The following is a 14,048-nucleotide window of genomic DNA, read 5'->3' as shown; positions in this document are numbered from 1 at the left end:
AGGAGAAGGGTCACCATGGCAAACTTTTCTCCGGGCGGTGCCATGTGTGACATGGAAACACAGGATGTGGAGCTGTGTTTCTTGGGGGCTCTGTGGCACAGGAGAGACTCTGTTCCCTCGATGGACTGAGTATCGATTGTTTGGAGGGTGGAAACCTGATTGGGGTCCAGATTGTGTCTCACTGTGGTTTGTTGGAGTTGGGTGGTGGGGGGAGGAATGTTTTGCAAGGTTTTCATTTGATCTTTGTGTGGTTTTTTTTTTTCCCTTCTTTAGTTTTCTCTTTTCTTTTGTAGTAGTAGTTTAATAAAGTTTTTTTCTGTTATTAAGCTTGGGCCTGCTTTGCTTTATTCTAGATTCCACTTCACAGCATTCAAGGGAGGGATCACATTTTCATGGGGGCACTGGCATTGTGCCAGTGTCAAACCATGACAGGTCCCCAGTCCGTGGTGCTGCAGCAGGACTGCAGTGAGTTCAACAGCCACTGTGTAAGCCCTGGGCACTTGGGCATGGATGTGCTCAGGACACAGGGCAGACACACCCAGGGGAATGCAGCTCTGCATGGGAGGGCTTTCCTTCCTTTGCCACTGAAGGGTAGAGCTGACTGCATCCAGGCACCCAGAGCCAACATGATTTCAAGTAGAAAACACAAATGTCTCACCCATGCAACAGAAATGGATGCACCTTTTTTGCCTCTACACTTCCAGGAATGCAGTACCTTTGCACACAAAAATCAAGGAACAAAAATCACACTGATCCCAGTTACCTGAATGCTTGTTTTCTGGAAATCTTCTCTGGTTCACAGTGACAAACAAGAGGGTAATTTGATGCTGGAGATGACGTATGCTAGCCATACTACCAAAATCTTGTCAAAAGCCAAAAAAAAAAAAAAAAAAAAACCCCAAAAAAACCACCAAAACGAAAACAAACAAAAAAAAAAAACCACAACAAAAAAAACACATTTGAAAATTTAATGCTTCCCTTTTCACTTGGCAGCATCTTGAAATGACAAATGCAGTGAGACACTCAAAAAATTTGGCTCAAATAATCTGTGCTTTCACATGATAAAGTGAGCAATGATTTACATTAAAATAAACCAAAAAGCTGCATAAAATGAAAGTTTCTGCTATTTGGTAATTACAGTAGTTTATCATTACAGACATGTCATCTTTGTTATATTTATGTCACCCAGGACAAAAATCTTTCAATAAATATTTCATGTACCTTCTTTTCTTCTCTCTTTTCAAAAAATACTTGATAGTTGTGATGATGTGTTTCTATAGGGTTTTACAGTGCCTTGCTATAAGAGTTAGGAGTTCAATGTTAGGTTGTTTCAGTTGGTATGTTTCATTAACCCCCTATTTCTTCCCCTCACAGTGGTTTTTCCCAGGCTGTTTATTCCTAACTTTTCCCACCACTTGACTGTCCCTCAAAGTGCCAATCTCCCTGTCCTTCCCCTTCATCCTTAAATAGTACTGTCAATCTAAGTTGTGCTGCCCACCTCCGCTGTCTGTCAATGTAATCACCCCCATTTTGTTCTTGTAAGTTCAGTGCCAATCACCGGTGTTCTAATAGTTGGTTAGTCCTCAAGGCTTCTCCCCACCCTTATCTTTTCCCCATTGATTGTGACCCGTGATGTAATCTTCCTGTAATTTACCCTTCTTGTTCCATTTTGCCACCCGTTCATGCCCACACCCTTTATAAATTGCAGCTGGACTCTATTTTCTCTGACAGTTGTTCCTAGCTGGTTTGTGGAAGAAAATATTTTTGGACTTTGCACAAGTGTCCTCTCTATTGTCCCTTCACTTCGGATCCTTGTGGTACTTCAGTGCAAGCGCTACCCACGCTGCCACCTGGAAACCTCGGTAGAGACCCAGGGGCGGCCCCTCTCATAGCCCTCACCAGCCACACCAGGGAACTGCTAGCCAGCGTTTCAACACTCAGTGGCTGCAGAGAAAGACCTACAACAGTAGCATATAAATAGATATTAACATGTTTAAGTTATCATCTTTACCAAAACCTAGATATGTTTCATTTTTGTAAACAATTCATTTTCCCAATATTGTTAAAGCTGAGGAACTACTAGATGGTCAAATGCTCTTATCTTCCACAGTGGAAGCAGCAATTTCATAGGAAAAAAACTACATCTACAAGCAAATACTTTTAGTCATCATTGCAATGGGGGCTGAAGTTGCAGGGGTGAGTTTCTGCCTCTTTAACCCTCAAAAATAAGGTGATTTCTTGTTATTTTCTGCAAATCTCTAGTCCTTCTATCACGCCAGGCAAATAGTTTGCATTAACAAGAAAGAAAAGAAAAGAGACAGACTTATCCTAAAATATTTCAATTTCCTACAATATTTTTCTTAAAATGTGCATAACTTCACAGGAGAATTACTGTAACTCCAGAGTCTACTGATAAATTTATTTAAATGCACAAAACCTAAGCGTTGAAAAAGGAAAAGACAAAAAAAAAGCAGCTTCAAATATGGTATAAGCAATAACAACAGAAGTAGTTACAATACTGAAATTTCTTTAATACTGAAGTTTGACACTAATTTACATAATCTTAAATAATTAAGTTACAATTCAGTATGTAATAATGGCTGTCCTAGGTTGACTGTATGATCCTTTTATCCCAAATCGTCTGCTCTGTTTATGTTGAATAATAAGTTTTGCACCTTTAAGGCTTGTTCCAAGAGTGAAGGGGTTGGGGGGAAGAAGCGCAGAGTTTGTTTTCAAGAACTGCACTCCCTCCTCCACATTCCTGCTCCTGGACTGTGTTGTCTGCAGATGGACAGACAGCGAGACTGAGCTCTCCTTTGTTTTTCTAGTTAGTTTTAGCTAGCTGAGGCAAAGAAGTTCCCTGGACTGTGTTTTCTTTCCCCTTTCTCTGGACCTGCTCTGGACTGAACACCCAGAAGAGCAGCAGCAGCAGCAGCAGCACCTCTGGCCCAGCGGGCTGGGCCTGGGCTGCAGCATTCCCAGCGCCGGAGGCACTGATAACAGACTGAGTGAGCCAAGCTGCAGCCCAAGAGAATTTTCTGAGTTTGTCTCTCTCTTGGAGTGGCAAGAAGTTTTATTGTTTAATATTGTTTAGGTTTGCTTGTTTAATAAACAGGTGTTTTCCACTTTTCTCCAAGGAGGTATATTTCCTGAACTGGCTGTGGGGAGAGACCAATTTAATCTGCTTCCTAAAGGAACTCTTTGGGGTTTTTTTCCCAAATTTGCTCTGAACCAGGACAATGGCATACATAACCTTACAGGTATTAATCCTAAATTTTAACTAAATAACCTACACTTGATAGACTGGCTGGCTGAAGCAGACAACTGGTGCCAGGACTCCGCTTCTTGATTGTCCAGTTCCTGTATTAATCTCTTCATGTGGACAGCTTGTTGTGGAGATAATGGCATCTGTTCTTCACCTCAGAGTAGCTGTGGCCAAGCTGTGAAGGAGAGATAAAATTAGGGCATGCAAACATTTCTGCAGAGTTTAGAATTTCATGTTCTTTGCTTTAAAGTAGCCTTGAGCAAGACTCAGAGTTCACTCCCTCACAGAGACTTTTTTGTCTTCTGATAGTTTAAGACTTTTCTAAGAAACATCTCCAGGACAAAAACCCCCTATGAAGTCAATATGAAAAACATTTCCACACTACCAGAAAATGTATACTTCTGTAAAACACTAAAAATACACTAAATTTGACACAAGGTATTTTCTCCTCTGTGAGCCACCATTCTCCTGCTTTGCAAAAACAAATCTCAATTCTCTGTGTCACCCAAAATCTGCAGTTCAACCTGTCAACAGGCATTAAAAATAGCTCATGCTTAAAGACTCTCTTTGGGATGTATCTTGTGCTGCTGTGCACCCACAGACAGCTCAATAAGGTGAAATATGAGGGCTGAACAACATTTTTGGCTCAGTTTTGCAAAAATCTGAGGCACCCATGCATCATTTGAGGGTTTATGCCAATTCCACAAGGTTTCCCTTTGTCTGCTAGAACCCAGCCTGAGACTCCACCTTGCACAGCTGCAGACCTGAAAGTGTGGCTGCAGCATGTAATAAATTTGACTACACATATAGGTAAATGTGGTCGAATCAAGGATTTTATTCATTACAGCAAGCAAGGCAAAAGCAAAAACAGCACTGGGCGACAGGGGAGTCCCCGCTCCACCAACTGCCACACCCCCAACAGATTTCAGTTCATCTTTTATACAGTTCCATAAGCCTTGTTCTGTGCATGTGCCTTTCGGTTGCTAGGTGGTCGCATTCTGCCTCCTGGTGGTCCTGTGATAAAGGCTGGGTGGTGTAGTCTGCCTCCTGGTGGTCCTGTGATAAATGTTGGGTGGTCTTCCTCATGCTTTAGTTCCTGGAATTTAAGGCTTGTTGAGCAATTACACATTAAGCAAGAACATGTTTGCATATGAGTTTCATCTTGATCTTAGAGCCTTAGTTTTCTGTTTTTAACCCTTTAATGAACAAAACATACCTCAATCTACCACAATCGCCCCTTTCTCTCTTGCTCATTTCTGTTCATGAAATCTTTGCAACTCCTGTCTGGCCAATTCCAATGCCTCTACAGTTTCATCTTCTGGTATTTGTTCATATTTGGCTCTAATAAGCATAAGGTGTGCAGATTCTAAGTGTCCCTTTACTATTGCCACCAAATTATTAAATATACAAGGCCCAAACATCAAGCCAAGAGTTAGTAAAATTAATGGTTCAGCCACAGTAGACAGTAAGGTAGTTAACCAAGGAGAGTGATTGAACCAAGTCTCATACCAACTTTGTTGTGCCTCCCTTTCCCTTTTTCTTTGTTCTAGTCGTTTTCTCAATTCTGCCATTGTATCTACCACTACACCAATGTGGTCTGCATAAGCACAACATACCTCTTTAAGAGCTACACATAACCCACCTTGTTGTCCTGGGTTGTAAGATAAGCTTGTATTCTATTTGCCATCTGTTGGAGGTTGGGCAGGTTTGTTATCTCTTCCAAGAACAATGGTTTGCTCTGAAGAGGTAATGGTTTGTTAATGGGCCATTGACTGATTCAATGCAGGGCTGGTAACGTAACACCATCCCATTGTGAGATGCTCCACCCAGAGGGGGAAGCCAAGCACTCTTTTATTAGATAAAAGGGGTACCTTTTGGGGGACAGAGCAGCTCTCTCTTTGCGAGATTTCCGAGAGAAGCAGCTCCTTCGGCGGGATTCCCAGAGAAGTGGCCGGAGCGCAGTGAGGCAGCGGCGGAGGAGCTCGGAGGCAACCCCGGCGCAGAGGAAGACCGGCCCCACTGCCACCAGATCTTCAGAGAAAAACTATACCCTTCTAAAGATCACCACTTCAGCTGCAATTATCAGCCACTGCAAGAGGAGCAGCTATCATTTCAACCGGACTGCTACCAACACCCCAAATCCTCAGGTTGTAGACTTTATCACTAGTTTTGTTTGTACTGATTGCATTTGCCTTTTTTAAATTGTTATCTAGTTTTCTCCTAATAAAGAATTGTTACTCCCATTCCCATATCTTTGCCTGAGAGCCTTTTAATTTAAAAATCCTAGTAATTCGGAGGGAGGGGCTTTACCTTCTCCATTGCACAGGAGGCTTTTGCCCTCCTTCACAGACTCCTGTCTTGTCAAACCAAGACAGTTGTAAAAACAGCAAGTCTAATCCTCTTCGGTTTTGCAATACTACTTCTGAAAGAGATCTTAGCAATTTCACTAAACCATCAATGGCTTGTTCTGTTCTGCTGAGATCTTCATCTACTGAAATCCTTAATGCCTTAAATTCCCTCTGTTGGTTAAATAAGGAAGCTACCCCTGTTCCTGCTCCTATTCCCCCTACTGTAAGGAGAGTTGCTATGGTTAGGGCAGTAAGAGGCTCTCTTTTTTCCAAGTAGTGTTCTGATGTTGTGTGTTCTTTATAAATGTATTCATTTGGATGGTAAGTAATTTGGGGTATAATAGATACTTGAATACTGTAGTCATGGGTGTGGTTAAACAGTTTTAGTGAAAGGCATGGGGTGATCCCTAGACTTTTGCATACCCACCTGGTGTTGGCGGCTGGTAATAACCAGTCAGACGGTGGTTTTCCCGTTCTTATTACTGACATGATTGTCCCACAAAGATGTTCTTTATGCTTTGGTATATTTCCCACGCATCTCCCTTTTCCTGATACTCGAGAGAGAGTTAATCCCTGGAGCGCTTCCTTTTTCTGTTTCCAGAGGCATTGTGCCGGGTTAGTTCCATTAATTCTTCTGGCTTTCGCTGTTACCCCAATGCCTTCATAGAATGGTGGTCTAATATTATAGCATAACCAGCATTCCTTAGTTAATTCTGGGTTTGTCTTGTTTAAGATCCCGTAACTAGCTTGCATAACTTTCCATAGAGCACTATATTCTAACCTCGTTTTGAGTATAGTTTGGTTGTCTTTTCCCTACAGAGTAATTGTAGTATTGTCGATCTCATTAGTAACATTCCATTGATTTCTCAATTCTTCATTTGGTTCTCCTACTTCTGGGTTGGGTCCCACCAGTTCTGGATCAGGGGGTACTCGTTCTTTCCTGATAAGGATATGTCCACCACTATCTACCCGAGGTTCGGGTTCCGATATCCTTACCCCCCAGGTTTTTCCTAGGAACCATACTGGTTCTGCAGGTTGTGTAACATTAATGTAAATCCAGTGACAGTTTCCTTTTTGACTAATTCCCCCCACAAAATCACGTATCAGAGGGTTGCATCCATAGATAAATACCCTTAGGTATTTATCTGGTTTTTCAACCTGCCAGTCTGAAGCAATAGTTTCGCAACCCCAATAGCCACAATAATAATGTCCAGGATAGTTACAATAGCCTTTGCCCAGGTTTGAACTAGGGCAGAAGTAGAATCCAGGATCAAATGTTAATTCAACATGTACAATGTCCCTTAGAGAGCACATAAAGGAAGGGGCTCCAGGTGTAATTATAGTCCGAAGTGTTTTCTGATCTTCCCATCTAATTGAAGTCCATTTAAAGGGTTTGTGTGTATACTGTATTTCCTCTATACCTTTGATACTATCAACCTCCTTTGCACACAACACACTCAGAAGAAAGAAAATATATTGGGCTAAGTGGTGGAGATTATTGGAGGCGTAGGCTGTTCAGTAATTATGATTTATTAGTGCCTTTCCGTTGTTCAAATAATTTGGGTGTCGCAGATCACATCAAGGCTTTTTAGTCCCCCTCCTGAGGCAACTCCAAGAGCGCTGCTCTAATATCCCAATTCGGGGTTTCTTTCCTCCACTATCTTTTACTCCTCCGCCTCACTCGTCGACTCGGTTGCTTCGAGCCACGAGGAGTACCATCTTCTCAGCAGCAGGGGTATTCTTCAGGAGGTATTTGAGATAGAGCATATCGCTTCCTCTGCCTGTTGATATAAGAGTGCCAGTTATTTTCCTTAATTCCTGGAACATTACACTGGACTTCTTTCAGGTGTCTGTGGCAAATGCTTTCAGTAATTTCGGCTACAAAAGGGACAGGCTGGTTCAAATGATAATAATAATTTGGTTCAATTCCTTTAGTAAATATTTCCCACCATTCCTCTGATTCCACCCCTAATTCCCCTTTAGACTCTACACTTTAGAATCCAATCAGTAATCTCACACTGGAGCTTCCAGCAAGGACTGCAAATTCCACTGGGTGGAATTCCCCACCTACAATGAATCCACCACTTTTCCTGGCATACTTTACATATATAGCAAAGAAAATGGTAGCAATTACAGTCAAGGTTCCCGCATCTTACCCTAACATCACTACTTACCCTAACATCACTATTACAAATCAGTCCTCCTTCTGTGTAATATGGGTTGGGTAAGTACTCAATTTGGTATTTACTCATCAATAGTCCTTTTGTTGGATTTTCAGTTTTAAATCTCTAGGAGAACTGGTCACTTGCCACTTGGGTACTGGTTTCTCCACTGGACCTTTAACTCTGCTGGCATGGGTCCATCCTTTCTTGGCTGTTCTTATTGTGGTTTCTGTAGTGAGCAATACAAGATAAGGACCTTCCCATTGAGGGGTTAGTGATGTCTCTTTCCATGTTTTTATTAGTACACAATCTCCTGGTTGTATTTGATGTATTCTCATTTCCATTGGAGGTCTCTGAGCTATCAATCCCTTTTTCCATAGCTCATTTCTCTATTTCATTAAATTAACAATATAGGTGTTCATGTTTTTATCCCTTAGATTTGGATGGTCTTGGGGCTCTTCTAGATTATAAGGCATCCCATATAGCATTTCAAAAGGGGAAATTCCCATGTCAGATCTCATTTGGGTTCTTATGTTCAAAAGTGCTAATGGTAAACACTTTACTCATGACAGTTTAGTTTCTATCATGAGCTTCGTCAATTGTTTCTTTATTTCCCCATTCATTCTTTCAGCTATTCCCGAGCTTTTAGGGTGCCATGGGGAATGGTAGTCTCACTTTATCCCTATTGTTGCCATTACTTCCTTGATAATTCTGGACACAAAATGGGGTCCCCTATCTGAATCTATTGTTTCTGTGACCCCGTACCTAGGAATTAAGTTTTCCAGTAAGATTTTTACTACAAAATGCGCTGTTGCTTTTGTTGTTGGAAATTCTTCAACAAAATGTGTTAAATGGTCTATTATGACAACTAAATACTTATACCTTCCTACTTTAGGTAGTGCAGTAAAGTCTAATTGGATATTTGCAAAAGGCCTATATGATAATGATATTAATCCCAGTGGTTTTTCTCTCAAGTATATTTTATTTACCCTGAGGCAGGTTATACAGTCTCTAACTATTTGCTTTGCTAAATTGTATAATCCAATACACATATATTTGGTTGCAAAGTGATCCGCCAATGCCTGTGTTCCCCAATGGGTCTGACTATGGAGCCTCCTCAAAATTTCCAGAGCTATGGATTTTGGTAATACTATTCTCCTATCTGGCAGTTTCCATTCCTTTTTTAGATTTTCTGTTAGTCCCATTTGTAACAATTTTTCTTTTTCTTGTATTGTAAAACTATAAATGTGCCATACTTTACCATGTAAGTAACAATATTCAGCGGTGGGTGAATCACAGGCACATTTTATTGCATTGATTCCCCAATCTTTCCAACAGATGTAACATGGGAATTCTTCTAAATTGTCGCTGCATGCATTGCATTTCTGTCTTTCTTCCCATGGGTCTTCTTCTTTAACTTGTCTTACAGGTAGTAATGCAGCCCTCTTTGCCTCTTGGTCTGCTGCATTGTTCCCCCTGCTTTTAAAATCTAACCCCCTCTGGTGTCCCTTTAGGTGAACCACTGCAATTCTCCTTGGTCCCCTCAAAGCCTGGAGTAATTGTTTTATGAGTTCTTGATGGACTAGATCCCTTCCTTGGGAATTTATTAGCCCCCGTTCTTCCCAGATTTTCTCAAAAGTATGTACTATGCCATATGCATAATTGGAATCTGTATATATTGTTCCTATTTTCTTTTCCAACAATTTTAATGCTCGTAGGACTGCATATAATTCACATGCCTGAGCAGACCAGGCTTTGCTCAAGAGTCCCGATTCTAAAACTCTTAGTTCCTTTCCTTCAATGATTGCATAACCCGATACTCTATTTCCTTCAACTACTTGTGATGATCCATCCACAAACAGTCTCTCTCCCTCCTCCAGTTCCTCTTCCTCTAAGTCTGGTCTAATTTTGGTTTGCTCCTCTATAGTCATCATGCAATCATGTGTCAATTTGTTCTTGTCTGGTTCCCCGTATAGAAACTGGGCGGGATTCTGTAACGTGGTTACTTCCAGGGTTAATTTTGGGGAATCTAGTAAAATCCCTTCATATTTCAGGAGCCTAGAGTCTGTTACCCATTTTTCAGCTTTTTGTTGCAATATTCCCCTGATGTTATGAGGTGATAACACTTTTAGTTACCCACTAAAAGTTATTTCATTAGCCTCCTCCACCGAAAGGGCACATGCCACAACAGCTTGTAAACATGTTGGCCATCCTTTACTAAGTGGATCTAACAACTTAGAGAGGGCTTTTTCCCAGCCCAATCCTGGGTTAGTACCTTGTACGCTGTTCTATTTTCAGTATTTATATACAAGTAGAATGGTAAATCTGGTAAACTTAATACTGGGGTGTTAACCAGATCATGTTGTAGTTGTTCTAAGCTCTGTTCATCCTCCCTATTCCATTTTAGTAACCCATCCTGACTGAGTTTGTTATACAAAAACTTTACTTTGATGCTGTAATTCTCAATCCACTGTCTGCAATATCCCACCAACCCTAATAACTGCCTCACCTGTCTTATTGTTCAGGGGTGGAAGTGAGGCGATCCCATTTACACTTTCAGGGTCTATCTTTTCTCCTTTACTTAAATAATGTCCTAAATATTTAACTTCTTCTTCTACAAATTGTAATTTTGTTTTTGAAACCTTTAGTCCCTTTAAACTTAGGAAGTTTAATAACTTAATACTTTCTTCATGAACTTTACTTTCTTCCTCTCCTGAGACTAGCAGGTCATCCACATACTGGATTAGGGTTACACCTTCCTCTATCTGGTATTCTTGGAGGATTTGTTCTAAAGCTTGCCCAAACAGATTAGAAGACTCGGTGAATCCTTGGGGCAACACTGTCCATCATAATTGCTGGCATCTATGAGTTTCTGGGTCTTCCCATTGGAAGGCAAAATAGTCTCTACTGTCTTTTTCCAGAGGACAAGCCCAGAACACGTCTTTCAAATCAATTACACTATACCAATGATTTTCTGGTCCTAATCTACTTAAGAGAGTATATGGATTGGCAACCACCGGGAACCAAGCTACCGTCCTCTTATTAATTTCTCTTAGGTCATGCACTAGGCGATAAGATCCATCGGGCTTTTTGACTGATAAAATAGGCGTATTAAAGGGGGACATACAGGGTTCTAAAAGTCCTTTACTCAGTAGCCTATCAATTTCAGGTTTTAGTCCTCTTCTTCCTTCTGGAGATACAGTTTGGATATTGGATATTGTTTGACCCTTAGGGGGACCTCTGGGTTCCTCAGAGTTACTGAAAAAGGTGAAATACTAAGCTGGCCAACACTATCAGGTGTATACCATACTTCAGGATTGATTCTCCTTTCATCCTCGACCCTAAGAGGACATAGTCTTATCTTCAACTCCCTATTATTTACTTCTAAGTTTATTCCAAATTCTATTATTAAATCCCTCCCCAACAAGTTGTAATCCGCCTCAGGTGCCAATAAAAGATTTCCTATTCAAATATTTGATTCTGTTTCTATTAATACATTTTTAATAATGGGAACCTCAAAGGGTTCTCCCTTGGCCCCTACTACTAGGGCTGTCTCACGGGAGACCTTACATCCAGATGGCAAAACTTGGATTGTCTATCTCTCTGCTCCTGTATCTACCAGGAATTTGAATTCCTGGTGCTGGGGACTTATTTTAAGTTTTATCAAGGGCTCCGGGTATTTTTGGGTCCCCAGCAAGTAGACCCCCTGACCCCGCTAATCCTCTTTAAACATTTTTTCATCCTTCTCTCTCTGTCTACAGTCTCTCTTAAAATGCCCCTTTCCTCCACAATAAAAACACACATTCACTTCTCTCTTTTCTACCTTTGAATTTTCCTCCCTGCCTCTGGGACTAGTTCCCCAGGCTTGTCCAGGTCTTTGGGGGAAATCCTTTTCCCGGCTTTCTCTTACTGCAGCCACCATCATTCTTACTTGTCTCCTGTGGGTTTCTTCATCTCTTCTCACGTACACCTTCTGGGCTTCTCTTAACAGCTCATCCAATCCCCTATCTTGCCAATTATCTAACTTCTCTAGCTTCTTCCTTATATCATCCCAGGATTTAGCAACAAATTGTGTTTTTAGAAGTGCCTGACCCACTGCAGTATTTGGGTCCAATCCTGAGTACAGTTGTAGGCTTTTCCTCAATCTTTCTAACCAATCTGTAGGAATTTCATCTTTCTTCTGCCTCTCACTAAAGGCTTTATTTATATTTTGCACCCTAGGTACTGCTTCTCTTACCCCTTGTATAATTATTGTTCTTAAATCCTAGATATGAACTCTATATGCTTGATTCTGATGGCTCCAATTAGGATTATTTAGGGGCCATTTGATATTTGCTTGTGGACCTTGGATATGTTGTGCATCCCAAATTCACATTCCCGCATTTCTGATCATATTCTTTTCCTCAGCAGTAAGGAGGATGTTCATGATCGACTGTAACTCATTCCAAGTGTATATGTTAGGACCCAGAAATTGATCTAATCTATCTGCAACCCCTAGAGGATCTTCCAACAAATTCCCCATCTCCTTCTTAAAATCTCACACATCTCCCGAAATGAGGGGAACCAAAATAAACTAAATACTTGGTTGTGTCCCTCCCATGGGCATTTCCCTCAACAGGTACAGGTTATGCTGTCTAGCTCTACTCCTTGTCATCAGTCCCTCATGCTTCGGGGATTCAGGATTCTCATCCTCCTCTTCCAAGGACATATCTGGGGGTGGGGGAGCACTTGGGCCTGGCCGGGGTACATATGGGGGTGGAACTAGCAGGATTTCTTCCTTCTTTTTATCCTTTTTTCTTGCCCTGGAGTTATCCACGGGCAATTTTTCTTTCAAGGGATATAAAAACACTCCACTGCCAGGACTTTCTACCCATATTTTTGCATAATCACTCTCCTCCTGACTGAAAGGGGTTTTGGTGTTTACTCATATGTTCAGGTCCTGCTTCATCCAAACTTCTGAGGACCCAAATATGGACCAATAAACATTGCGTGATATTTGTTTCCACCCCCACACTTCTACACAGAAATGAATAATTTTTGCCTTATCTTTATCTCTAGTGCTGGGGAAATGTCTCTAATTTTGTAACATAAACCCCAATGGACTGTCCCCAGGAACTGTAGGAAGTTTTACAGGTACAGAGGGCTTGCTCTTCCCCTGCCCCATCTTCTGGAGTGCCTTCAATCATTCCATGCAACCACTGGCTTCCCCTGGTTTGTGGCCCACACCCTTGTGAGCAATGAGAACCGCACTACTAAGTGTTCGCACTCACTTGGGGAGTCTGAGCTGCCGGCCCCCCTCTCATACACAACACTCGTCACACTCCAGGATCCCGAACCTGACCAAACGGCTTCCCTTTTAATACTCACACTTCCTGCGTCTTCGTCTGGACCTTTGTGCACAAAGTTTATAGGGTCAACCGGTCTCATTTGCTTTAATGCCTTGAATTTAGGTTTGTCAGTGGGAGTGAGGCAGGGACTGATCACCAAGGCCACCAGTGATGGGGCGCCTCCTCAGTAATCGTGCCCTATTGTACCAATCCCATCCGAGTCACGGCACCAAACTGTAATAAATTTGACCACACATTTAGATAAATGTGATTGAATCAAGGAATTTTATTAATTACAGCAAGCAAGGCAAAAGCAAAAAACAGTGCTGGGCGACAGGGGAGTCCCGCCCCACCAATTGCTGCACCCCCAACAGATTTCAGTTCATCTTTTATACAGTTCCATAAGCCATGTTCTGCGCATGTGCCTTTCGGTTGCTAGGTGGTCGCATTCTGCCTCCTGGTGGTCATGTGATAAAGGCTGAGTGGTCTTCCTCATGCTTTAGTTCCTGGAACTTAAGGCTTGTTGAGCAATTACACATTAAGCAAGAGCATGTTTGCATATGAATTTCATCTTGATCTTAGAGCCTTAGTTTTCTGTTTTCAACCCTTTAATGAACAAAACATACCTCAGTCTATCACACTCTTGGGCATCTCTGTGGGAAGAGATGTGTGTTCCCATGCAGTCCCTGCCAATCTGCAGGCTGGATGAGACTGCTGTGCTCAGGGCTGTGGAGGAGCACATCCCTGTGCCAGGAGCTGGCAGGACTCCTTCCTTAGCAGCTATTCCATGTGTTCATTGTCACCCCCACATTCAACATTGTCAGCTTTGGCAACTTTTAGACCATGTTTGATAAATCCTTCTCCATTGCTGATAGCCTTTGGGGCCTGGACAACAATGTTAGGAATGAGGGTTTGAGCTATTAAGCATGTGAGCCGCAGAAATGTT

The 14,048-nt window shown here is 41.8% G+C and overlaps 1 protein-coding gene across 1 annotated transcript; it reads right to left on the bottom strand.

Annotated features, from left to right (window-relative positions):
• Positions 1–2,973: 2,973 nt before the first annotated feature.
• Positions 2,974–9,706, bottom strand: LOC146763770 (uncharacterized). Its single transcript, XM_085568023.1, has 2 exons — positions 9,511–9,706; positions 2,974–7,124 (listed from the first exon to the last, which is right to left on the bottom strand). Exons 1-2 carry the CDS (start codon positions 9,704–9,706, stop codon positions 6,427–6,429), a joined length of 894 nt encoding a protein of 297 aa, XP_085424149.1. The 3' UTR covers positions 2,974–6,426.
• Between the last annotated feature and the right edge of the window lie 4,342 nt (positions 9,707–14,048).

Source organism: Lonchura striata, chromosome Z (genome assembly GCF_050655825.1).
Source record: "Lonchura striata isolate lonStrDom1 chromosome Z, ASM5065582v1, whole genome shotgun sequence".
Lineage (NCBI taxonomy): Eukaryota > Metazoa > Chordata > Aves > Passeriformes > Estrildidae > Lonchura > Lonchura striata.
The sequence above is the reverse complement of the archived record's forward strand: the minus strand, read 5'-3'. Positions and strand labels throughout refer to the sequence as shown.

Bases quoted from the DNA above. Each gene is read 5' to 3' on its own strand.
- LOC146763770 (XM_085568023.1), bottom strand. From the start codon at position 9,706: ATGACTATAGAGGAGCAAACCAAAATTAGACCAGACTTAGAGGAAGAG. The intron at 7,125-9,510 runs GTGAATTATATG...ATTACTGAACAG, and splicing joins AGCCTGGTCTGCTCAGGCAT to CCTACGCCTCCAATAATCTC.